General features: G+C 43.2%; 1 protein-coding gene across 1 annotated transcript; it reads right to left on the bottom strand.

Annotated features, from left to right (window-relative positions):
• Nucleotides 1-269: 269 nt before the first annotated feature.
• On the bottom strand, nucleotides 270-20,319 carry LOC147896839 (uncharacterized). The gene is made up of 7 exons (XM_087381162.1): nucleotides 20,243-20,319; nucleotides 19,752-20,023; nucleotides 16,590-19,610; nucleotides 16,436-16,507; nucleotides 15,393-15,511; nucleotides 15,068-15,298; nucleotides 270-323 (listed from the first exon to the last, which is right to left on the bottom strand). The coding sequence occupies exons 2-7, from the start codon at nucleotides 20,011-20,013 to the stop codon at nucleotides 270-272; spliced, it is 3,759 nt and encodes a 1,252-aa protein (XP_087237288.1). The 5' UTR covers nucleotides 20,014-20,023; nucleotides 20,243-20,319.
• Between the last annotated feature and the right edge of the window lie 4,384 nt (nucleotides 20,320-24,703).

The raw sequence follows: 24,703 nt of genomic DNA, 5'->3' as shown, positions 1-24,703 counted from the left end.
ACACAATTTGGGACACTCACTAGGACTACTTCCCGCACCTTTGTTTATGAATCATCCCAACAAACCCCCCTTCAAAGCAAGGTTTTATGATTGAGGGAAAACCAAAAATAGGTCCATCATGGCCTCCAAATTGAGCCATGTTAAACCATACATGTTTCTCATGCCAATGCAAAGGCTTTAGTTCGAGCATGGTTTAAAGGTTGAGCTGATCACCCTTAGACTGAAACATGACTTAGAGGCTCTAAGTCAAAGGATGGATGCATGACAACTTAGAGCTGTAGGAAATGAAGGCCCTGACATCTTGAAACTCGGCCAGGCTTAACCTGGAAGAACCATTCATACACATAAATACGTTTCTCCATAATACTCCCCTTCCTTTGAACTCGGTAGACAATATGACTCCAAAGCCTATAACTAATTCTTGCACACAAGAAATGTTAAAGAAGGATCTCCCCTCAAGGCCGGTAATGTCTCCTATGGTTCGATGTCATTTCCAAGGTACCATGTGTTGGGGTACGTGCATAAATATGATGGTACACTCCGTGATGATGTATCAATGGCCATAGTAGTCATGTACATGTGAATTGCCTTCAAAATTTAAAGATTCTTTTACACTCATTCTAAAGACTAAGGTTTTCAACCTTATCCATCCCTTGGAAAAACTATGTTCTATGTGTAGGAGAACCTTACACATAATCAACCAGTTCAACCATTCAAGGAGTGGCTAAGCTAAGCTTCATGATGCTATGCTTGAAGTGCACATATGCACAATACCAAAAAGGGTAGAGACTAAAGCATATGGGAAGCTTTTGCTATTGTTGAGAAAAGGGGCAATAGCTTGCTCTAATGATGATAGAACTGCAAGGCATCATCATTGAGCAAATGTAGAGTTCAATTGCTACTTCAACACTAAAAGTGCATGCTTCACATCCACTAGTGACATAGCCTTTGGGATGAAGCCATTTGTAGATTTTAGTTGATAAGATTCAAGGAATGTCACAAGTCATGATTTTTTACATGCATAGGCTAAAGAGGAGCATGGATGCCATTGAGAAGATGAATGAGATCCTTCATGCTTCGTTAGAAGCATCTCATCAAATATCTTGAATATATCAATGTTAGGCAGATTATGCACACAATTGTGCGCCTTGTATTACAAATAGTCCACATGATGATTGCTACTACTTGTACATTCCACCCGTCGCCTTGTCCATAAAAATAAAGGATTTGCAACAAGCTCCAACATGATAGCTAACCTTGTATGCACCTCATCAACTTTTACTTTTAAGATGCGTGAGGTATGTGGAGGATCTAGTACTATTCTACCAATTCTTTCACGACTATTATATAAATTTTGTTCTGCTACTACCTGATTTCTCCTACCAAGGAGGTGCATTGCATCACTATATCACTCATGAGTCACAGCATAAGAGTGAATGAGGGATTCTTGCACATGACCTTATAAAACTTTCAAAAAAGAGAGTGTATCAGAGCCATGTTGCTCGTTGTGTCACTTCGACATATCTACTTGTGCGTGCTCACCTAGTGATCGTAGGAAGATTTGAAGCTTGGCCTCTTCATCCATAACAAGACAAAGCACCCATAGACACGCACACAGACGCGTTTATTGAACTAAATAAAAAACTTACGGGCGTGTCTATTTGTGCGTCTATTTTCATGTCTGGAGACCCGCGTCTAACGGCGCGTCTATATAGCAGACACACATGCGTATAGACACGCATTTAGATGCTTAAATAGACGCTCTGCTTAAAAATTTTAAAAATAGATAAATGCATCGTTAAACGCGTCCATAGACACGTTTTTAAACGGTCTTATAAACGCGTTTATAGATGCGAAAATAGACGCTTGCCAAACAAACAGACGCGTATATAGACGCGTTTATAGATGCACTAATAGACGTGCTTTATGATTTTTTTTATAAAATTTACAGAATGCTGTGTATGTTGTGTATGCTATATAGTTACAAGAATCCCATTTCCACATTGTGTAATTCAATTCTTACAGCCAACCGCATTTTAATTACAATTCCAAATAAAACATTATAACTCCAAAACGCAATAAAATTGAAAGCTCAAAAAGTGCTTGTATGTACATATCGCACGAAGCTAAGCCACGTCATGTGGCTTCAAGTACAAAAAATAAGGAAGCTAAGCCACGTCATGTGGCTTCAAGTACAAAAAATAAGAGGAGTGTATATACAAGAGGCACGAAGCCAAGCCAGTGGCTTTAAGTACAAAAAAGAGTAGCTAGCACTACTTTTACGACTAATCCTCACTGCCTTCCACGCTCCCTTCTGTGCTCCCTTCTGCGCCTCCTTCCTTGTCTTCTTCCTCGTCGTCTTGTGCACGGGCCTGTAAACAAGGGACAACATATATCAATGTATGAAAAATCAAATCTTTACTTATAATATTGACATTATTTAATTACTTTCAAATACCTCGGGGCCGCTCCAGTAGCCCGGATATACTGCTCCTCAGTAATCAACCCATCATCATAGAAGTGCCTCCATGTATCTCCTCTGCGATGGTGGCGGTGGTAGGCTGTCTCAACAGGAGTAGGGTATCTGCCCACGATCTCAAGATGCAAGACGACACAATTTGTGGAGGGATTAGTACAAAGAAACAACCTCCTAATAAACTACATAAGCAATATAATTTGAGATTGATACTTACAAATCGGGCCTCCCATGATTCAACACCCCCTGTTCCAAAATGCACGCTTCCATATTGCTCCATCTGGATCCTTCGTGCCTCCATGTGCTACAGACTGGTGTCCTCCCTCACTGGCTTCATTGCTTTCTTCCACTCAAGCTTGCAAGCGGTGTGGGGCGGGCCCCTTGGTGGTTGACCTCCCTCGATCCTGGCAAGCTCCGCTAGTGCCTGCCTCTTAAGCGAAGATCTTTTATTGCCAAGTATCGTAACAATCTTTGACTTTGCCCATTTATCTGTGAACTGGCGATTAGGGGGTTCGGATATCTAGAGTGAACAACAGCGAGGGTCTCATCAGCCAACCTCTTTGGCTGGTCTTTGAAGTGGATAAAGCAATCTCTGTAATTGTTAGCAATTATAGAGCATATGAAGGCCATGATGTCCTTCCCCCGTGCATCTATCAAGATGCCTCCTGTCTGAGTGATGTCATGGAATATCGTACCATCACCCGGAGGCATGTCTAAATCATCTGAATCATCATCGTCCCCACCACCACCCCTCCCAAAGCACTGTGTCATGCATCCCCCACCGGTCTCCCTGCTACTACACCTGTTACCGTGTCGTGTCTAGCTAACCTCTTTGGCTGGTCTTTGAAGTGGATAAAGCAATCTCTGTAATTGTTAGCAATTATAGAGCGTATGAAGGCCATGATGTCCTTCCCCCGCGCATCTATCAAGATGCCTCCTGTCTGAGTGATGTCATGGAATATCGTACCATCACCCGGAGGCATGTCTAAATCATCTGAATCATCATCGTCCCCACCACCACCCCTCCCAAAGCACTATGTCATGCATCCCCCACCGCTCTTCCTGCTACTACGCCTGCTACCGTGTCGTGTTGAGCTAGTACGCTGGCCACTCTTAGCTGGAGACCGCACGAGACTATGCTGACCACTCGTAGCTAGAGAACCGAGTCTCGACTGCATAGGAGTACACCAATGGCTCTGCGAGACAGAAGGACCTCCTGACGGCATGGGGGAAAGGGCATAAGACGGCATGGCAGAAGGGGCATAAGACGACATGGGAGATGGGCCTGCGCTGTGTAGCTGGCTGGGCTGTGCTGACTCCGTTGGGGTGATCTCAGCTGGTGTGGGGTGGTTTGGAGTCTGTAGTGCCGACTCTTGGGGGGTGTTTAGAGTACCTGTCATATACTCGTATAACTTCGCAGGACTAGGAGGGTGCCCTAAAAGGTTATATAAGTCCCTAAAAATAGAATCTCGGGGATCAGGTGAGCCCGAAGCGCTTCCTGGCCACATGATGAACTGGAAAAAAGAAAAATAGATGATTACTGATGAGCTGAGAAGAAAGGGGAAGGGAAGAGAGGATTACTGTCGAAGTGCGTCTATAGACGCGTCTGATTAGCGCGTCTATTTTTGCGTAAAATAGCGCGTCTATAGACGCAGTTGTTTGTGTCTACAAACAGGCTAGACGCGCGTCTAGTGTGTCTAGACGTGCTTGTAGATGCGGTTTTAGACGCTCTCTGAGATGCGCCTATAGACGCACTGTGACAGATGGACTTTTCTAGTAGAAAAGGACATGCGCCCGACACACAAACTTAACACTGATACTCAAATCATGTGTTTTTTGGATACGAGAAAGTATAAATCCAAAGAGAGCAAACTTCCAAAAAAGATCAACTGCAAAAAGACTTACCTTGGATAGAGGTATGGAAGGTTCTTCTCCTTTTTCAAAGTTGCTTCTCTTCCTTATTCGCCCTCCTCTCCTTTAAGCTTGGAAGTAAGTGTGGGTGCCTTCCTCTTAAGCATCGAAACTGTGGATCTGCTAATAATGAAGCAAGCAAGCTGCGTGAAGTATAAGTAATGTGAAGAAAAGCGAAGCGAGCGCGCTAAAAGCAGGTTTAAAAGTCACGTCTATAGATGCGTCTAATAGCGCGACGTCTATATACGCATCTAATTATATAGATCAGATGTGGTTTTAGATGCGCACTACAGCATAGACAGATGCGGTTTTAGATGCGCTGATAGACGTGCACCACAGAATAGACAGATGTGGTTTTCGACGCGCCACAAAGTTTAAAATTAAATATTTGAAGAAAAGCAAAATTTTTTGGGTTGTTTGTTTGTAGGATGTCTTCATCTTCAACAAATAGCTCTAGTGAGGATAAATCCCTCTGTATCCACCATCGCAAAATGTGGTTGGAGCAAAAAATCAAATGTATGTGTGATCGATGTCGAGGGAACATGTATCATGCATGCAGGATTACACTCAATCACATCTCAAAGTATGGAGAATGGGATGCGACCGTAAACATGGAAAGGGTTTGTAAGTTAAGGTTGATTGAGATACCTATGGGTGTTCATATGTTTGAGTTATGATCCCATTTTAATTTGATACAGGATGCAATGCCACACCCGCATATGTTGCCCTATGCTCGCCGTGAGGAGGCGAAGCGTCGGCGATATGAGGTGGGATCTTTAGGAGGGACCGTTACGGATGCATGGAGTGATGGTGATCGTAGCCCTCTGCCATTACCTCATGAAGCCGTGGAGGAGGAGGTGTTTGATGATATGGTGCGAGATTTATATGTCCATCAAGGGAGGGATGATAGCATGGAGCAGGATGATCTTTTTACTGCAGCATCGACTCCACTATTTGAGGGGTGCACATTCTCTGTTCTAGGTGCCTCCCTTGAGTTACTAAACTTGCAAACCATATATGGATGGAGCAATGCAAGTTTGAATGCATTACTTAGTAAGCTTTAAAGTCTATTTTGCAAACATGGTGAATTATGCTAGTGGGTCAATTACTCGAATGCTTTTCCTCATTTATGGTCTTCACGTGTAGGCTATTGTGTAAAATGCTTCCAAGGGAGAATAAATTACCGACCTCAAGAGATATGGCAAGGCAACATGTGACCTCTCTTGGAGGATTAGATTACAAGTGCATCCATGCATGTGTCAATGATTGCGTTTTGTTTCGTGGACTACATAAGGATGCAAGAGAGTGTTCTACTTGTGGAGAGGCAAGATATAGAGCAGATCTCAAAACTTTGGATGTGCCTCGCAAGGTTCTGCGACATTTTCCCATAATCCCTCGCATCCAACATATGTTCAAGTGCAAATCTATTGCAGAGCTCATGTCATGGCATTCCTTCCATCGATCAACCGATGGCAAGTGGAGAACTCCCGTGGACTCTCCTACGTGGAAGCATATTGAAGACACATGGCCAAGCTTCAAGGAAGAACCTAGGAGCTTGAGACTTGGATTGGGTATGGACGGTGTGAACCCATTTGGTCTCAAAAGCACCTCTTACAGTGTATGGCCAGTGATATTGGTGAATTATAATCTTCCACCCTCTATGGCTATTAAGAAAGGACATGTTATGCTGTCCCTTCTAATTCTAGGGAAACATAAAGTCAAAAATCCTGATGTTTATTTGGAGCCTTTGATTGACGAGCTAGAGATACTTTGGAGAGGTATCGAGGTGCATGATGTGAGTAGGCCTCCCTCGTCACGAGACTTCAACTGCAAAGCAGTCTTGATGTGGACGATGCATGACTTCCCAAGCTATGGCGAGTCACAACAACATAAAGCAACTATAGACGCGCTTGGTAGACACGCAAAATAGCGGGCGCATCTATAGACATTGCTTTAGTAGAGGAATTATGGATGCATCTAAATGCGCGTCTAAAAGCTTGTCTATTTGCATGTAAATTACCGCGTCTATGTGTACGTCTAACCTAAGAAAATACCGGCCCGTCTAACATTGCGTTTATTAGCACGTCTATTTGCACGTGTATTACCGCATTTATAGTGAGAATTACACGCACATTTAGACGCATAGATAGACGCAAACTAGAGAATACAGAAAGTGAGAATTTGGTGTACATCATTGCTTTTCAAACAAGGCCCATGATTACGAAAGCACATAATTTTTTGCAAGCCCACATATACAAGAATTAAGTGAGATGAGGACAATGAGATAATATGTAAAATAGTTTTGCCAATATCAATTATGGGGCTACGGTTCAATCTCATCCTCAATGAGATCAACCCTTGCCAAACTATCTACTTCAAAATCCAAACAAGTGTTTAGATCTACAAATACATTCAACCCACTACTACTTGTGCCACTCATGTGCTCATCGAAATCAGCATCTCGAATGGTAGGCTCGTCCTCACAGGTAATGGCCTCAATATCTGTATCTCCTATCTCATGATCATCCTCCTCTCTCGTATCACGGTCATCATCACATCCATGGCCATGATCATCCTCCATATGCTCCATATTAGTAAATGTACTATACATCACTTTGGAGCATGGCATAATAGGTATGACATGCCACCATCTATTATTATCCACCATTGGTTGATAGACAACCTAATTCAAACACAAATACAATCATGTTACTTTTCTTGCATCAAATATTTAAAAGCGAGTATTTTTATATGTGTGCACAGTACCTGTTCACATTGTTGCGGTAGTACTAGTGTGTCCTTCCTACTTTGCCAAAACTTTGTGGAGTCAATAGTTACAAAGCCACTTGCATGGCGTTTGATTGTTGCATTAGGGCCTCTTTCCACCACGTCCTTAAACCACTTTACATCCAAAACATACACAAAGAAGCATCGAAAGTCAAGCATAATAATATCTTGGATTATGCCACAATAATCATCCATGGCTCCATTGGCTCCCTCAAAGCTAGCAATGACGCCGCAATCTTTTGTGTTTCTCTTATCATCAATCCGTTGTGTTCGAAAATGCTTGCCCTCACACCATATAGCATTGAACATAGTGCACTACACCAAGAAAAAATCAATTAAATAAGCAATCTAAATTATTGAAAGCTCCTAACTTATGCATAATATTCTATATACCGACCTTGCTCATGCATCCCCTAGCATACTCCCATTCTTCCATTGTGATATGCATCCCCTCGTTTTTCTCTGCTTTCTCCATTTCATCAAGTAGCCAATCCACATAAATATCCTTTGGAAGTGCTCTTAGATACTGAGGGTATGGCACACGAGATCCGTGGTTGTACGAAAGAGGGCCCTTTCTTCTTGTCTTCTTGCCTTTGCATCCTCGTATCTTGTCACCCATCTTTTCATCACATCACTATTAAGCACGCAAAAGAGGTTGATACTATTATGCAACTCCGTGTCTATTACTTTGTTGCATCCTTTTCCTTGAGGCACAATAGAGGTCATCCTTAGGTCTTCATCATCTCTCCATAGTCATGGGAGAGAGCTATCCACATCAACAAGAAACTCAGAAATATATACAAGTGACTCTTGTACCAACCAACCCTCGGCCATGCTACCTTCGGGTCTTGCATTTTGTCTCACAAAGCCCTTTAAGGTCTTCATGAAGTGCTCCATGAAGAACAACCATCGTGCATGTATAGTACCGCATATAGCAATCTCATCCACCAAATGCATTATGAGATCTAGTTGGCTTGTGAGAATAGAACGTGGAAATGCCTCCTCCACTAAACAAACCGCCTCCACTGACATAACTCGAGCATTCTCAAGCGTGGTGGGATCTATTTCCTTTGAGCTCACATACCTCACAAGCTTGCCCATCTTGTAAATACAATCTTTCACGTCCTTCGATGCACTACGTGAAATGCTAGTAGGTAGTATGAACTGAACCCACGAGGAGGTGGTTGATTAGTTGCTTATAGCTATTCACTCACAATTTTGAAAGGAAAAAGATATTATGCACATAAAATACTTACTTGGAGCATCTTGTGCCAATCATGAGATTTCAAGCCATATAATTGCTCTACACCTCTTTTCTTGCTCTTTGTAAAGGCTCCCTTCAAACACCTCATGCATCCAGTGGGAGTACGAATTGTAGTAATAGCGTGCTTCACTGTCGCCATCTCTAGATTTGATAACATCCACGGTGCATGAGGTAAAAAAACACGCCCATTTGGTCTCTCTTGAGGCCAAGCTTCATGCATCCTCCCTGTGGTACGTAGATCCTCCCTTATGCCTGCTGAATCTCGTGTCCCATTCAAATGCTCCCAAATGGTAGATGCCACATTCTTGAAGATATGCATGGGATCAAGTAGGTGATTGATCTTGAGGTGGGACCAATATGGTAAACGATAAAAGATCGAGTATCTAAACAAAATAAAGTGTTAGTGTGCAATCTTTACTTTCAGCCAATATAGCCAATCTTTACTTCCAGCCAATAGTTACAAACCCTTACCGGCTCATGCCAAGTGGTGGAGGAGTCATGGAACCGTCCCAAATTCTCATCCAATCTCCCACGGTGAGTGATTGTGGGAGGACTCCCTTCCAAGGGGCAACATATCTAGGATGATCAGGTGGGAGAAATCGATGGTGATTCTCATAGATGACCTTATTCAATGCATCTGCCCGTGAGGCAACTAGCGAAGGACTACAAACAAGACATGCATGGTAACTCGATGTAGTGAGACCTGAACAATAGATGCAATTAAGAGTGGAAGGTGGGTTTAGGGTGCCACATCCTTTGCCTATTCATAATTAAAAATGGAATGCTTACCTGAAGACTCGCCATAGCCTGGGAAGTCATGCATCGTCCACATCAAGACTGCTTTGCAATTGAAGTCTCGTGACGAGGGAGGCCTGCTCACATCATGCACCTCGATACCTCTCCAAAGTATCTCTAGCTCGTCAATCAAAGGCTCCAAATAAACATCGGGGTTTTTGACGTTATGTTTCCCTGGAATTAGAAGGGACAGCATAACATGTCCTTTCTTAATAGCCATAGAGGCTGGAAGATTGTAATTCACCAATACCACTGGCCATACACTGTAAGACGTGCTTTTGAGACCAAATGGGTTCACATCGTCCATACCTAATCCAAGTCTCAAGCTCCTAGGTTCTTTCTTGAAGCTTGGCCATGTGTCTGCAATATGCTTCCACGCAGGAGAGTCCACGGGAGTTCTCCACTTGCCATCGGTTGATCGATGGGAGGAATGCCATGACATGAGCTCTGCAATAGATTTGCACTTGAACATATGTTGGATGCGAGGGATTATGGGAAAATGTCGCAATACCTTATGAGGCACATCCAAGGTTTTGAGATCTACTCTATATCTTGCCTCTCCACAAGTAGGACACTCTCTTGCATCCTTATGTAGTCCACGAAACAAAATGCAATTGTTGACACATGCATGGATGCACTTGTAATCTAATCCTCCAAGAGAGGTCACATGTTGCCTTGCCATATCTCTTTAGGTCGGTAGTTTATTCTCCCTTGGAAGCATTTTACACAATAGCCTGCACGTGAAGACCATAAATGAGGAAAAGCATTCGAGTAATCGACCCACTAGCATAATTCACCATGTTTGCAAAATCGACTTTAAAGCTTACTTCAGTAATGCATTCGAACTTGCATTGCTCCATCCATAAATGGTTTGCAAGTTTAGTAACTCAAGGGAGGCACGTAGAACAAAGAATGTGCACCCCTCAAACAGTGGAGTCGATGCTGCAATAAAAAGATCATCCTATTCCATGCTATTATCCCTCCCTTGATGGACATATAAATCCCACACCATATCATCAAACACCTCCTCCTCCACAGCTTCATGAGGTAATGGCGGAGGGCTACTATCACCATCACTCCATGCATCCGTAACGGTCCCTCCTGAAGATCCCACCTCATATCGCCGACGCTTCGCCTCCTCACGGCGAGCATAGGGTAACATATGTGGGTGTGGCACTGCATCCTGTATTAAATTAAAACGGGATCATAACTCAAACATATGAACACCCATAGGTATCTCAATCAACCTTAACTTACAAACCCTTACCCTGTTTACGGTCACATCCCATTCTCCATACTTTGAGATATGATTGAGTGTAATTCTACATGCACGATACATGTTTCCTCGACATCGATCACACAGACATTTGATTTTTTGCTCCAACCACATTTTGCGATGGTGGATACAGAGGGATTCATCCTCACTGGAGCTACTTGTTGAAGATGAAGACATCCTACAAACAAACAACCCACCAAATTTGCTCTTCTTCAAATGTTTAATTTAAACTCTGTGGCGCGTCTAAAGGCGCGTCTACTCTGTGTATTTAGATGCGCCTATAGACGTGCTATTAGACACGATTATAGACGCGGCTTTTAAACCTGCTTTTTAGCACGCCGCTCGCTTTGCTTTTCTTCACATTACTTATACTTCGCGTGGCTTACTTCCTTCCTTATTAGCAGATCCATAGTTTCGATGCTTAAGAGGAAGGCTCCCATACTTACTTCCAAGCTTACACTTAAGAGGAAGGCACCCACACTTACCTCTAAGCTTAAAGGAGAGGAGGACGAACAAGGAGGAGAAGCAACTTTGAAAAAGAAACAAGAACCTTCCATACCTCTTTCCAAGTAAGTCTTTTTGCAGTTGATCTTGTTTGGAAGTTTGCTCTCTTTAGATTTGTACTTTCTCGTATCCAAGAAGCGCATGATCTAGGTATCAGTGTCACGTTTGTGTGTCGGGCGCAATGTCCTTTTCTCATTTTTAGGAATCCTGTCTGTCGGAGCACGTCTATAGGCGTGTCTCAGAGCGCGTCTAAATGCGCGTCTACAGGTGCGTCTAAATGCACGTCTAGCCTGTTTGCAGACACAGACAGACGCGTAGATAGATGCTCTATTAGACGCTCTCTTAGATGCTCTGTTAAATGCTCTATTAGACGCTCTGTTAGACGCGTCTATAGACGTGCAAATCAGACGTGTCTATAGACGCGCTCTGACAGTAAGCCTCTCTTCCCTTTCCCTTTCTTCTCAGCTCATCAGTAATAGATTTTTTTCCTTTTGTCCAGTTCAACATGTGGCCAGGAAGCGCTTCCAGCTCACCTGATCCCCGGGAATCTATTTGGAAGGAATTATATAACCTTTTAGGGCACCCTCCTAGTCCTGCAGAGTTATACGGGTATATGACGCGTACTCTAAACACTCCCCAGGAGTCGGCACTACAAACTCCAAGCCACCCCACACTGCCTGAGATCACCCCAGTGGAGTCAGCACAGCCGTCTTATGCCCCTTCCCCCATACCGTCTTATGCCCATTTCCCCATGTTGTCTTATGTCCCTTCTGCCATCCCGTCTTATGCCCCTTCCCCCATGCCGTCAGGAGGTCCTTCTGTCTCGGCGAGCCGTCGACGTACTCCTGTCCCATCGAGACTCGGTTCTCCAGCTACGAGTGGTCAACGTAGTCCCGTGCAGTCTCCAGCTACGAGTGGCCAGCATACGACCTCGACACGACAGGGTAGCAGGCGTAGTAGCAGGGAGAGCGGTGGGGGATGCATGGCACAGTGCTTTGGGCCATGTGGCGGTGGGGAGGATGATGATTCAGATGATTTAGATGTGCCTCTGTGTGATGGTACGATTTATTATGACATCACTCAGACAGGAGGCATCTTAATGGATGCGCGGGGGAAGGACATCATGGCCTTCATGCGCACTGTAATTGCTAACAATTATAGAGATTGCTTTATCCACTACAAAGACCACCCAAAGAGGTTGGCTGATGAGACCCTCACTACTGTTCGCTCTAGGTATCCTAACCCCCCCAATCGCCAATTCACAGATAAATGGGCCAAGTCAAAGATTGTTACGATACTTGGCAATAAAAGATCTTCGCTTAAGAGGCAAGCACTAGCGGAGCTTGCCAGGCTTGAGGCAGGTCAACCACCAAGGGGCCTGCCCCACACCACTCACAAGCGTGAGTGGAAGAAGGCAATGAAGTCAGCGAGGGAGGATCCCAGTCTGTAGCACGTGGAGGCACGGAGGATCCAGATGGAGAAATATGAAAGCGCGCATTTTAGAGCAAGGGGTGTTGAATCATGGGAGGCCCAATTTGTAAGTATCGATCTCAAATTATATTGCTTATGTAGTTTATTAGGAGCTCAGGGGGGTCACTCATCATATGTAACCCTATCACGTGAGTTCAACAGAAGGATTTTTTTAATTTCTAAAATTTACAGAAATAAATATACATAAGGGACTATTTAAAATAGTTTTGGAAAAAATTTACAGATTTGTATAGAAAAGGGGTACATTTTATTAATGAAATTTTTTACAGATAAGGGACTTTAAATATAGGCCTTGAATGCACGTGATATAGAGGGTTTATACATAGTGACCCCCCCGAGATTAGGAGGTTGTTTCTTTGTACTAATCCCTCCGCAAAGTGTGTCGTCATGCAGCTTGAGATCGTGGGCAGATACCCTACTCCTGTGGAGACAGCCTACCACCGCCACCATCGCAGAGGAGATACATGGAGGCACTTGTATGATGACGGGTTGATTACTGAGGAGCAGTATACTCGGGTTACTAGAGCGGCCCCCCAGGTATTTGAAAGTAATTAAATAATGCCAAAATTATAAGTAAAGATTTGATTTTTCATACATTGATATATGGTGTCCCTTGTTTACAGGCCCGTGCACAAGACGACGAGGAAGAGGAGAAAGGAGGCACAGAAGGGAGCGTAGAAGGGAGCGTGGAAGGGAGCGAGGACCTGGAGAACATAGATTAGTCATACAAGTAGTGCTAGCTACTCTTTTTTGTACTTAAAGCCACTGGCTTGGCTTTGTGCCTCTTCTATATACACTCCTCTTATTTTTTGTACTTGAAGCCACATGACATGGCTTAGCTTCGTGCTATATGTATATACAAGCACTTTTTGATCTTTCAATTTTATTGAGTTTTGGAGTTGTAATGTTTTATTTGGAATTGTAATTAAAATGGGGTTGGCTATAAGAATTGAATTACACAATGTGGATATGGGATTCTTGTAACTATATAGCATACACAACATACACAGCATTCTGTAAAATTTAAATTAAAAAAAATAAAGCGCGTCTATCAGTGCGATTAAAAACACGTTTATATACGCGTCTGTCTGTTCGACTTGCATCTATATTTGCGTCTATAAACGCATTTATAAGCGCGTCTATTTATGCGTCTAAGTGCGCGTCTATATGCGCGTGAGTTTGATATATAGACGCGCAATTAGACGCGGGTCTCGAGACGCGCAAATAGATGTGCCCGTAATTTGTTTATTTAGTTCAATAAACGCATCGATGTGCACGTCTATGGGTGCTTTGTCTTGTTGTGAGTGTTCAGGTAAGCATTGCACTTCTAAATATGAATAGGCAAAGGATATGGCACCCTAAACCCACCTTCAACTCTTAATTGTGTCTATTGTTCAGGTCTCACTACATCGGGTTACCATGCATGTCTTGTTTGTGGTCCTTCGCTAGTTGCCTCACAGGCAGACGCATTGAATAAGGTCATCTATGAGAATCACCATCAATTTCTCCCACCTAATCATCCTAGATATGTTGCCCCTTGGAATGAAGTCCTCCCACAATCACTCACCATAGGAGATTGGATGAGAATTTAAGATGGCTCCACGACTCCTCCACCACTTGGCATGAGCCGGTAAGGGTTTGTAACTATTGTGTGCTATATTGGCTAGAAATAAAGATTGCCCGCTAACACCAACTTTTGTTTAGATACTCCATCTTTTATCGTTTACCATATTGGTCCCACCTATAGAAAATGCATCATCGTTCTTTAATAGAATTCTTTGAACAACGCCGGGGCCAAACTTTCCAGCCATATGTTATAAGAGAAAGATTACTTTTGAAGTAAATATTATGCTAATTGTTTTAATTAGACTTTATGGGCCATATAGTAATTAAAGGTCACTCCTGCTCAAAGGTAGACTTATTGTAATGAGCAAGGTGAGTGTAATGCATTAAACTATAGTATGCAACTTACAAGGGGATTCCCTTAATTGTATAGGTACACTTTTAAAATCTATATGAAAATTAGACATTTACGTATTATAAATGACAAGTTGCACTTGATATTACAAGCAACTATGTAAGGGCTAGTATGACATTGATGAGTTTCTTTCAAAAGAGATAATTATGTAGATTTAGAAGAAAACTAAAGTATCGATGCAAAGGAAACCTATGTATACTAGTGTTGTTATGATGAACCAAGCTCCCAAATGACCTTGGACATCAACATCAAACCTCTACGGACATGACGCATATATGTAACATGTTGTAAAGGGTACAATCCAAGACATTGTTAGCGGTCCTATATAGTGCTTGTATAATTGATTTAAACGGTTCTTTGCAAAAAAAATTTGATTTAAAGGGGGATCATCATCCTAACAGTACCATGAGTGAGTATGCATGTGTGACTATGTATGCGAGAGTATGAGGAGAGCTTACGACAAACATGTTGGAAAAAATGTTATATATCACTCCAATTAAAAAGCTTGATGAATAAAGGGGAGGGTAAGATATTGTTGAATCAATCAAAATTCAAGTACAAGTGTGTTGCCAATAGATTACATACCTTTTGTAACTTTAAACAGAATTGAACCCACATTTGATAAATCTTCACCATGGTTTCAAACCTTCCATTCTCTTTGCTTGAGGCCTTAATCACCTTGGCTATGTCATCTTTAAGTTTATCTCCTTGTTTCGTGAGGTTTATCTTCTGTATTCCAGGAAAGTTGTCCTCACTTCCATGGGTATTTTGGGCTAACATTTGTTGAGCAACACTTTGCAATAATGATATTTCTACCTGGTAGGTATCTAGGTTAGAAGTCAAAAATTTTGTGTCCTTTCTATAGAAAAAATTAAGTATAAAATTTTCCCCAAAAAGACGATGATCACACCTGTAACATGATTGTTGATTTTCCCATCCCCCATGCTCCATAAACGCCCACTACTATAGGAGTTGTTGTGAATGGATCCAACAATAATGCAGCAATGCCTTTTGCTAGCCTTACTCGTCCTGTGATTTATATCAGATATAGTGGGAGTACTTGAATTAAAAACAACATGTGAAACTAACAAGTTAAATTCTTGATTATGTTTCCGTTTTCTCAAGATCTTCATTTCATTTTTCAAATAGCATCATTTTAGTAAGCAAAAGTTTTTCCAAATGAGCCTAGCATCAAGCAAGTGCTACAATCATAATTGATTTATGATTTTAAAAAAGGAGCAAGTCAACCTATAAGAAGCTATACAAGATCAAAAGATATTTATATGAATGGCAACCTGACAACAATTTATGCTTTTGCTAATTCTTATAGCCTCCAAATAGGTACTATTCGAAGAGAAATTTGCCAAAGGTCATGTGATATGTACTTTTTCACTTTAGATGAAGTCTTAAATCCTTTGAGCACAATCTAGATGAAAAGATTTCTTTTTGGGAGCCCAAAAAAACGCCCAATGATCAGGAAGAAAGAGGGAAGAAAGCAGGGATTTTCTTTGCCTATTCTTGATAAGTTAATATAAATGATCAACGTAGAGGGATGCTAACTTCCAAAACACGTGGCAAGTGACTATGTGGGATAATATAGTTAGAATTGCTAAAAAAGTGAACGATGATTTGATCTAAATAGTTTTAAGAAGTAGAATAGCGTCTCTTATGAGTGGTGTTCTGAGAATGCTCCACGCTGGTCTTCTTGAAATGGAAAGTGACTCGCATGTGCATTTTATAAGTTTGGAATGGGCTATGTTGTAAGAAAGGATAAGCACGTAGAGTTGTCCTTTGTACAAAAAACCATGAAAGCATATAATGTTACATAAGAACTTTGGGTACTCTTAAAAATGAACAAGCTCGTTAGTACAAGAAAGGTACAATTCATACCTTCATGGAAGGCCTAGGTTGAAAACATAATGCATAAAAGAAGAGAGATGCTTAAAGTAATACCAATTGAGTCCGTCGGGGAAGGTTGATCGGATGCTCTTAAAACGAGCTTTCGTTGGAGCTTTGTTCGTGCAACTGCAGGAACACATCCATGGCTATGAATTTCGGCTTTGGTATCTAGTGTTATATGACATTGGGAGTGAGTAATTAGTCATACCTGGATCGGTAATGGTTGCAAAATCAGCACCTTTGTTGATTAACTCCATGGCCATGTCAAAGTCCTGCCTTTGGAGTGCGTCTTCAAGGAGGCTCTTATCCTTCATTTCATTCAAAGCGTCCTTCATTTGCTGTTGAAGAAACTTAGACACCTTTGGGAGTTTGGATAATTGGGAACTTTGAGAAGCTGTACCTACGATAGGCCCTGCGGATGCCCACAAGAGCTGGGGTTTATAACCGCCTTGGTTGGCGTAGTCAAGAAGACTTTTGACAACCTCAAGAACCGCATCCTCATCAGGTTTGGGCTGGGGCAGAATGGGTGCGACAGCCCGATGCAGAGGTGTTCGGCCATCAACATCTCGTGCCATCAGGAGATTGAGGCGTTGAGCAGGGGAAGAATCCAGTAAGAGCTTCACTACATCTGGCTTGCAGAAGGCAGCAGCCGCGTGTATGGGAGTGCTTCCCGTGCGGTCAGATTTGTGGAAAAGCTCCGGGCTATGCTGTAGCAGGACACGAACAATGGTGGTGTGGCCTTGTCTGCACGCCATGTGCATGGCAGTCTCACCGCGATGTGTCTCGTGGTTCAAGAGTGTGGATTTGGAACGTGGCTTGATCCACTGAAGAGCAAGGAGCTGCTTCAAGAGGGCAGAATTGCCTTGATGGCAGGCGAAATGGAGAATGGTCTCCCCAGCTTTGTTTGGGTGGAGGAAATTACTGTCGTCGACGGCGCATGCCTCTATCAAGGCCGCTGTTGTCTCTACTTGTTCACTTGCCACCGCGAAGAAGATTGGTGTAACTGCGTCCTCGTCTTGGATGGTGAGGAGTGATTCCCCGAACTCTGCGATTAGACGTTTGCAAAGGCTGGTGTTCCCGCACGCGGCCGCGGCATGCAAGACTCCACCAAATTTTGAGGTGCCCACTACTGCTTCTCGCCTTGCTTCGGGCGAGTCCAACTGACTCATCAATGCCTCGAACAAATTGCCAGTGTCACTTGTGGCAGCAATCATCATGAGAGGAGTAACCCCTAGTGAATCGCTCTGGAGAACAAATTTCTTCTCGGCTGCGATTTCGTTTCCGTGTTGGCGTGATATTTGCAACAATGCATCGAACACGTACTTTCCCTCGAGATAATGAAACACTGTGCGCCCGTCCTCGTCTTGCAAGTCCAGCTTGACTGCTGCCCCTTCTCCTGCTAGTGAAGAAGCGTAGGGGGACAGCAACAGTTCCATCACTCTCCAATTTTCAGCAGAAGCTAGCGCCATGAGTACCGTGTACCCATTTTTATTGCGCTGATTGAGGACATCCTTGGTGAATCTCGTCCCCGCGCGCAGCAACTCTCTCCAAACTCGCTCGCTGCTCCAGGCAGCGCAGTGCAGGGTAGTCGTGCCGTCGTCGTCTCTGAATCCCAGTTGCCTCTGCACGTTGCTGCCCCCAAGTCTGTCCAACAGCTTCAAAACACACTCTTCTTGTCGTTCCCTAAGCGCAAACATTAGCGGAGTCCGGCCTCGCGTGTTGCGTGCGTTCATCAACCCCTCCACGCCCTCACGCTTCATCAATTCTCCCAACATCCCTGCCACCTTATTATTGTGCGCATAGCAGTGCAGAACAGTGTTTCCGTCCTTCGTACCTTCCCATTCTCTCATCGCGGAATGGTCTCTGCCTTGCAACAGTAGTCTACAAGCCTCCTCCGTGTTACGTGCAAGTCCCAACATCAAGGGAGTGTAGCCATAGTCGTTAGGCTTGTTGATGTACTTGCTCATCACCCCCTCGTCAATACGGCCCTTCAATCTTTCCCATATCTCCTTAGGCCGCTCAACACCCCCAGCCGCGAAACAGTGCAGGACGTTATCTCCATTGTCTTTTTCTCCACCCACTTCCACCCCTTGATCCAGTAGGTTTTCGATCGCAGAGGAGTTTCTCTTTATGAGAGCCAGCATGAATGGAGTCTCTTTGCTCCTATTGCTGGCGTTCAAGGATTTCTTCACTTCAGGCTGCCTGATCAGAGCTTCGAAAACTGCATCGTCTCCACCTCCAGACGCGTACATGTGCAAAGCGCTGTTCTTGTCTTGATCTTCGAAATCCAAAATTATGTTCTCCACCCCTAGCAACACCATGCACGCCTCCGAATGGCCTGATCTCAGCGCAAGCATCAATGGGTACTCTCCGAAACAGTTAGTTCTGTTTACCAGTTCCTTCACCCCCTTTTGCATCAGCAACCTTGGCCCGACATCTTTCGCACCACCCATTGCGTAAAAGTGCAAAATGCTATTGTCGTAGCAGTCGAACGCAGCAGCCAGCAGCATTGACGTTTCACCTTCCTTTACGATTTCAATTTCACCTCTACCTCCAGTGTCATCTCCACTGTCCTGAAGTTCCAGCAGCAAATTACAAGCCTCCGTGCTCCCTGTCTTTAGAGCGCACATCAGTGCAGTCCGCTGTAGATGGTTGCGGACGTGGACAAGATTCTTCCCCCTTCCTTCACTGGCTACCTTCTTCACAACATCCAACCCTGGACCGTTTCCACGATACACGTGTGCATCGCTCACAGCAAACAGGTGTAGGATGGTACCACCATCGTGAGAAATGGAGTCTACTTGGACGTTTTCAGAATGCAAAAGGAAGTTGATGGCGTCGACCTGACCGATTTCGATGGCAACCATTAAAGGTGTCTGTCCCTTATAGTTTTGTGCGTTCAGCAACTGCCTGGACCAATCCTCTCGAATCAGCAGCTCTCTCAAGCCCGCCGTGCATCCGGCCGCTGCCGCCCAGACTAAGGCACTATCGCCGTCGTAATCCTTCATGGACGGATCTGAGCCCTTGCAAGACAACAACACCTTCAACGCTTTCATTTTGTTACTTCCGGCACAATAGTGGAGTGCTGTTCCACCATTCAAGGATGTCGACGATCTGGTGTTGATTAGTTCGTCGCAGCTTGTACAGTCTTCAAGCATGTTTTTTATCTCCTTTTCGTCTTCTTCTTCACATGCGTACAGAAGCGCAACAGCAGCATCGAATGCAATTTCTACCTCATGACAACATTACATGGACCAATCTAGTCAGAAATACAGAACAAAATCCCTCGGGCCTCCATGGCCGATTTTTAACGAAACAAAGACAATGTCGTCGACGAGCAGGGATCGGACAATCATTATAGCAGTCATACTTGAAGTACGGGAAGCTGGCACTGCAAGTTTTTGCTGCATTCTTTTGGACAAGTTTTCTTCGAGGTATGTAAATCTTTTACGTAGCTTGAAATTATCTGGATTCGTCACTTCGAGATAACCGTCTTTTAATCGGAGGACTTCTTCATTCATGAACTGGAATTCCTTCTGATTGATGGCCCGGTGGACTTCTTCGACTGTGGCGAGCCGATACTCGTCAGGGAAGGGAAACTCTGGTCCTCTTCCATACCTCGAAAACGGCATTGCATTATCACTTTCCATCGCATCGTTAGGCGTACGCGTCAATAAGCTGATCAATTTAAAAATATAGACGTCAATCTAAGGAGTTTTTCCAAGTCTCAAATTTGCAGCGCTCCCTACTAATTACAAGTCCACAAAGAAACACATTATATAGCTTCTATTCTAACTTCTGCCTCCTCAAGGAGAAATTGCCATGACTTTGCTCATGGTTGATGAGGGTTGATGTTCTTACGCTTGTATTGAGTAGTGCTTGTTTCCTGATCGCGGGAAGCAAGGACGTAGGGATTTCACCGCAGGAAGCGACGAAACTCTAGGAAAAACTTTCTTTGCTTCCTTTTGAAGCTCTTCCGCTAGATTTGTTGATATTCCCGCATTTGAGTGGCCACTTTGCTTTCTTTTGAAGCTCTCCAGGTGGCGGCAACACTTTTCAAGGACCTCGCAGTCAGCAAAATAACTCCCGCCTTCCGCCCATGTGAGTAAAGTAACGTAAGTAAGTAAAGCGAGGGGCCCGATTACACCAGTTTTCCTTCAAATCTCAGCGTGCCAAATTTGATGGAATTCCGAAAGTTGACAGACCTTCCTGTGGTAAGAAATGTGCTCTCTTCAAGAAAACACGCAAAGCTATAATTTTCCCAATGCAACGTTTAGAGAAATGCCATTTGCCAGGCATGTAAGCCTCATGAAACAACGATTGATTTTGAATGTCAATACTTCCAAAGCTTAAAAGAAATCACATCTCCCGTTTTCAGAGAAAATGCACTCCAGCGTAAGTTGAAAAAAACATTGCGAAAGCCATCCTTAGATTTTCGTGTCTCGCTGTATCCCATTTCTCTGGAAAGTTTCTCTTTCATGATCTTGTGTAGAAGGTTTCAGCCTCAGCGAGGACTACTAGAGTATATGAAATATTCGTAAGTTCAGGGACGTAAAGCACGGAAATGCTGTTGCCGTAAAAGCTGACGTTTTTCATCCTCTTTTCAAAAGCACATTATTCCTCTATGAACTAATAGGTTGCGTAAAGTATTTCTATTGGCCATTTGGCCCGCATCAAAACAAGCATCTTTCATGTTCTTCAAAGTTCACACAACATCTCTTGTAAATCAAGCATCCCGTTGTACCACTCTACATCATCCCAAATCAACCTTTTTTCACGCAAGCATCTCCTTTTTTCACGAGCATCTCTTGTAAATCAAGCACCCCTTGTAAACCAATCACTTGTAAAGAAAGCATCTCTACTTTGCCTTCTAATGGGTCGTGGACACCCTTGCTTAATAGAATCTAGAGTTAACATGTGTAATTGACGCTTTTGATAAAAATATCTCTTTTTTCACTTAAGGAGAGGTTTGGGGGAGGACGATTGGAGAATTGTACATCGTTAGATTACAATGGATCATTGTGGACCTTTGGATGCTTTTTTGCGAAAAGTGGTAGTTAAGATGCGCATGCCGTATTCATCCTACATCGTTGTAACTGATCCTTATTCCTAGCTCCTTCGTCTCGCTTTGCCTATCGAACACGCAGCCATGTTTAGCAATATTTGCGAGCTTTTTGGGAGTGTGTTGATTAGGAAATTCATCATCTAAGTACCCCTTTTTCAGAACTGGGTTCTCTGAAACAAAAGCTGCGACGACTGATTGAGTGCTTGCTAGGTGAGCATTGTGAATCGACAAATCTTACATGATTTTCTCGCAGGCAGATGTCAATGATGAAGAGTCGAGAAGTGTCGCAGGAAATACGACTGCATCTCAAAAGGTTCAGTGCATTATCAATGCCTATGGTGAGTCAGAAACAAGGAAAGATGTGGATTTTTGAATTCGAGAAGTGTCTAAGAAGGTATTGTATTTCATTGTGAAATGAAAGCGGGACAGTATTCTGTCGCACCATCAATTTTGGAGGAAATAACCTCGCAAAATAATTTATCAATGACGCTAAGCAATCCCTTTTCTACAAAGGCAAGCTACGGTGGCGAGTCTGGCAGGTCCAAAAATGACGATAATGGCCCCCTCGACATAGGTTTTCAGGGGAGCTGTCTGTAATTAGAGAAGGCACTAAGCACTAGATGCAAGAAGGCTAGCCATATGGGTTTCCTTTGTTGATGGCAAGAAGCTCCTATAGCATTGGGAGAAATTTTTGAGAGAGGGAGGAAGAGCTTCAGAGGCAAAAGTTGGAGAGTAATAATGGAGTAATAATGCTGACAGAAGTCAAGGAGCTGAGTACATCAAAGGATGTGAGAGGAGCAAAAGAAGCTTAGATTTGCATACGCTAACTTCATAGGATTAGTTGGGAGCAATTGCGAGGATTGATGGAGGAGCAGCAATAGAGCAGAGTATTGGTCGCGGTGTTGTAGCAGGACCTTCTTCTACTGTGTGGTGAAATGGGTCATGGAGGACCTGAAATCTTTTGATGAGCTCTAAACAGTAGTACCATTTCTGTCACTATCCAAAATCTTTGTAACTTCTTATCATCTTTTTGAAATACAAGCGACTCAGGGAAAGTAATTGTAACTTGTGGCTTGCCACTGGTTGCACACTAGTTAATGTAAAGCAAAAGAATTACAAAATCTAAAGGCCTTATGACATGGGAGGGGTTTTGTGGAAAATTGTATTTCCCATATGGTGAATTTGGTGCAAAATTCATCCTATGTGGCATGTTGTAATTTCCCACCTTTCCCCCAAGCATTTGACCTTAGTGTATTTGTGGGAAAAGAGTGAGGGCCTCCTCCTTGTGACATGCAAAGATGTCCACATCATATGAAAGTTTAGAAATGCTGGGAAATATTACTTTTTCCCATGTTCCCAATTTCCAACCATATCATTACGGTCCCTTAAGAGTGCTCAAATAGGAGCACCTTTCAAAACTAGGAAAGCATTATGCAATTCTCCTGATTTCTTAGCAAAATAGCCGAGCAGGTCGATCACAGTGGCATGGCGTGTATTAGTGCGTTTATTTGCGCATTTACACTAGGAATTAGACGCGTACTTAGACGCAAACCAGAGAATACAGAAAGTGAGATTTTGGTGTACATCATTGCTTTCCAAACATTGCCCATGATTACCAAAGCACATAATTTTAACAAAAACATCAATGCTTTTTTGCAAGCCCACATATACAAGAATTAAGTGAGGTGAGGAGAATGAGACAATATGTAAAATAGTTTTGCCAATATCAATGATGGGCTACGGTTCAATCTCATCCTCAATGAGATCAACCCTTGCCAAACTATCCACTTCAACCCACTACTACCACAACAAGACAAAGCACCCACAGACGCGCGCACAGACGCGTTTCATGAACTAAATAAAAAACTTACGGGCGCGTCTATTTGCGCGTCTATTTGCGCATCAGGAGACCCGCGTCTATTAGCGCGTCTATATATCAGACTTACGTGCGTATAGACGTGCTTATACACGCGTATATAGTCGTGCCTATAAACGCTTTGATAGACGCACGTATAAACGCATTTCGAATAGACAGACGCGCATATAAACGTGTTTTTAAACGAACTGATAGCCGTGCCTTTTTTTTTAAAAAAAAATTTTACAGAATACTGTGTATGTTGTGTATGCTATATAGTTACAAGAATCCCATATCCACATTCTGTAATTCAATTCTTACAGCCAACAGCATTTTTATTACAATTCCAAATAAAATATTGCAACTCCAAAACGCAATAAAATTGAAAGCTCAAAAAGTGCTTGTATATACATATAGCACGAAGGTAAGCCACGTCATGTGGCTCCAAGTACAAAGAATAAAGAAGCTAAGCCATGTCATGTGGCTTCAAGTACAAAAAATAAGAGGAGTCTATATACAAGAGGCACGAAGCCAAGCCAATGGCTTTAAGTACAAAAAAGAATAGTAGCACTACTTCTACGACTAATCCTCGCTGCCTTCCACGCTCCCTTCTGCGCTGCCTTCTGTGCTGCCTTCTGCACCTCCTTCCTCGTCTTCCTCGTCGTCTTGTGCAGGGGTGCCCTGTAAACAAGGGACAACATATATCAATGTATGAAAAATCAAATCTTTACTTATAATTTTGGCATTATTTAATTACTTTCAAATACCTGGGGGGCCTGTCCAGTAGCTCGGGTATACTGCTCCTCAGTAATCAACCCGTGATAAGAATGGTGCACAAATTGTGGATCTTCAAGGGAAGGTCATTGGTAAAGGTACACGGCACAACAACATTTATGAACTCTCAGCTTTCAGTGCTCGAGCAGATGTGAAGAACACTAAGCTATGGCATGAGAGGTTTGGTCATCTAAACCTTAGTTCTTTGAAGGAGATGCATAAAAGTGGAATGATTGCAGACCTACCAGAAATTTCAGATCTGCTTGATGTATGTGAAGCTTGCATGATGGGCAAGCAGCATCGGCGATCCCTTTCCTAAAGAGGCCAGCAGGGCAAAGGCTCCTCTAGAGCTCGTTCACACGGACCTTTGCGGAAAGATGGAGATGGAAGCTTTGGGTGGTTCCTACTACTTCATGACGCTGATGGATGATCGTGATCTGTGATCGTGGAAATGGACAAGTTCCTCTTGATATCTGGCACGTAAAGAACATCAGACAATTGTTTTACAACTCCATCTGACTTGAGAGCAATCGTACCTTTTCCTTTTGCTAGACATTTTGCATCATTGCCGACTGCTACCAGGATGTCATTCCCTACTGGCTGTAGGAGGTATACCAATCCTTCCGAC

Source organism: Dipteris shenzhenensis, chromosome 11, assembly GCF_047967505.1.
Source record: "Dipteris shenzhenensis isolate YYH24624 ecotype China chromosome 11, Dip_SZ_1.0, whole genome shotgun sequence".
NCBI lineage: Eukaryota > Viridiplantae > Streptophyta > Polypodiopsida > Gleicheniales > Dipteridaceae > Dipteris > Dipteris shenzhenensis.
Note: the sequence above shows the minus strand (reverse complement) of the source record. Positions and strands in the feature narration are given on the sequence as shown.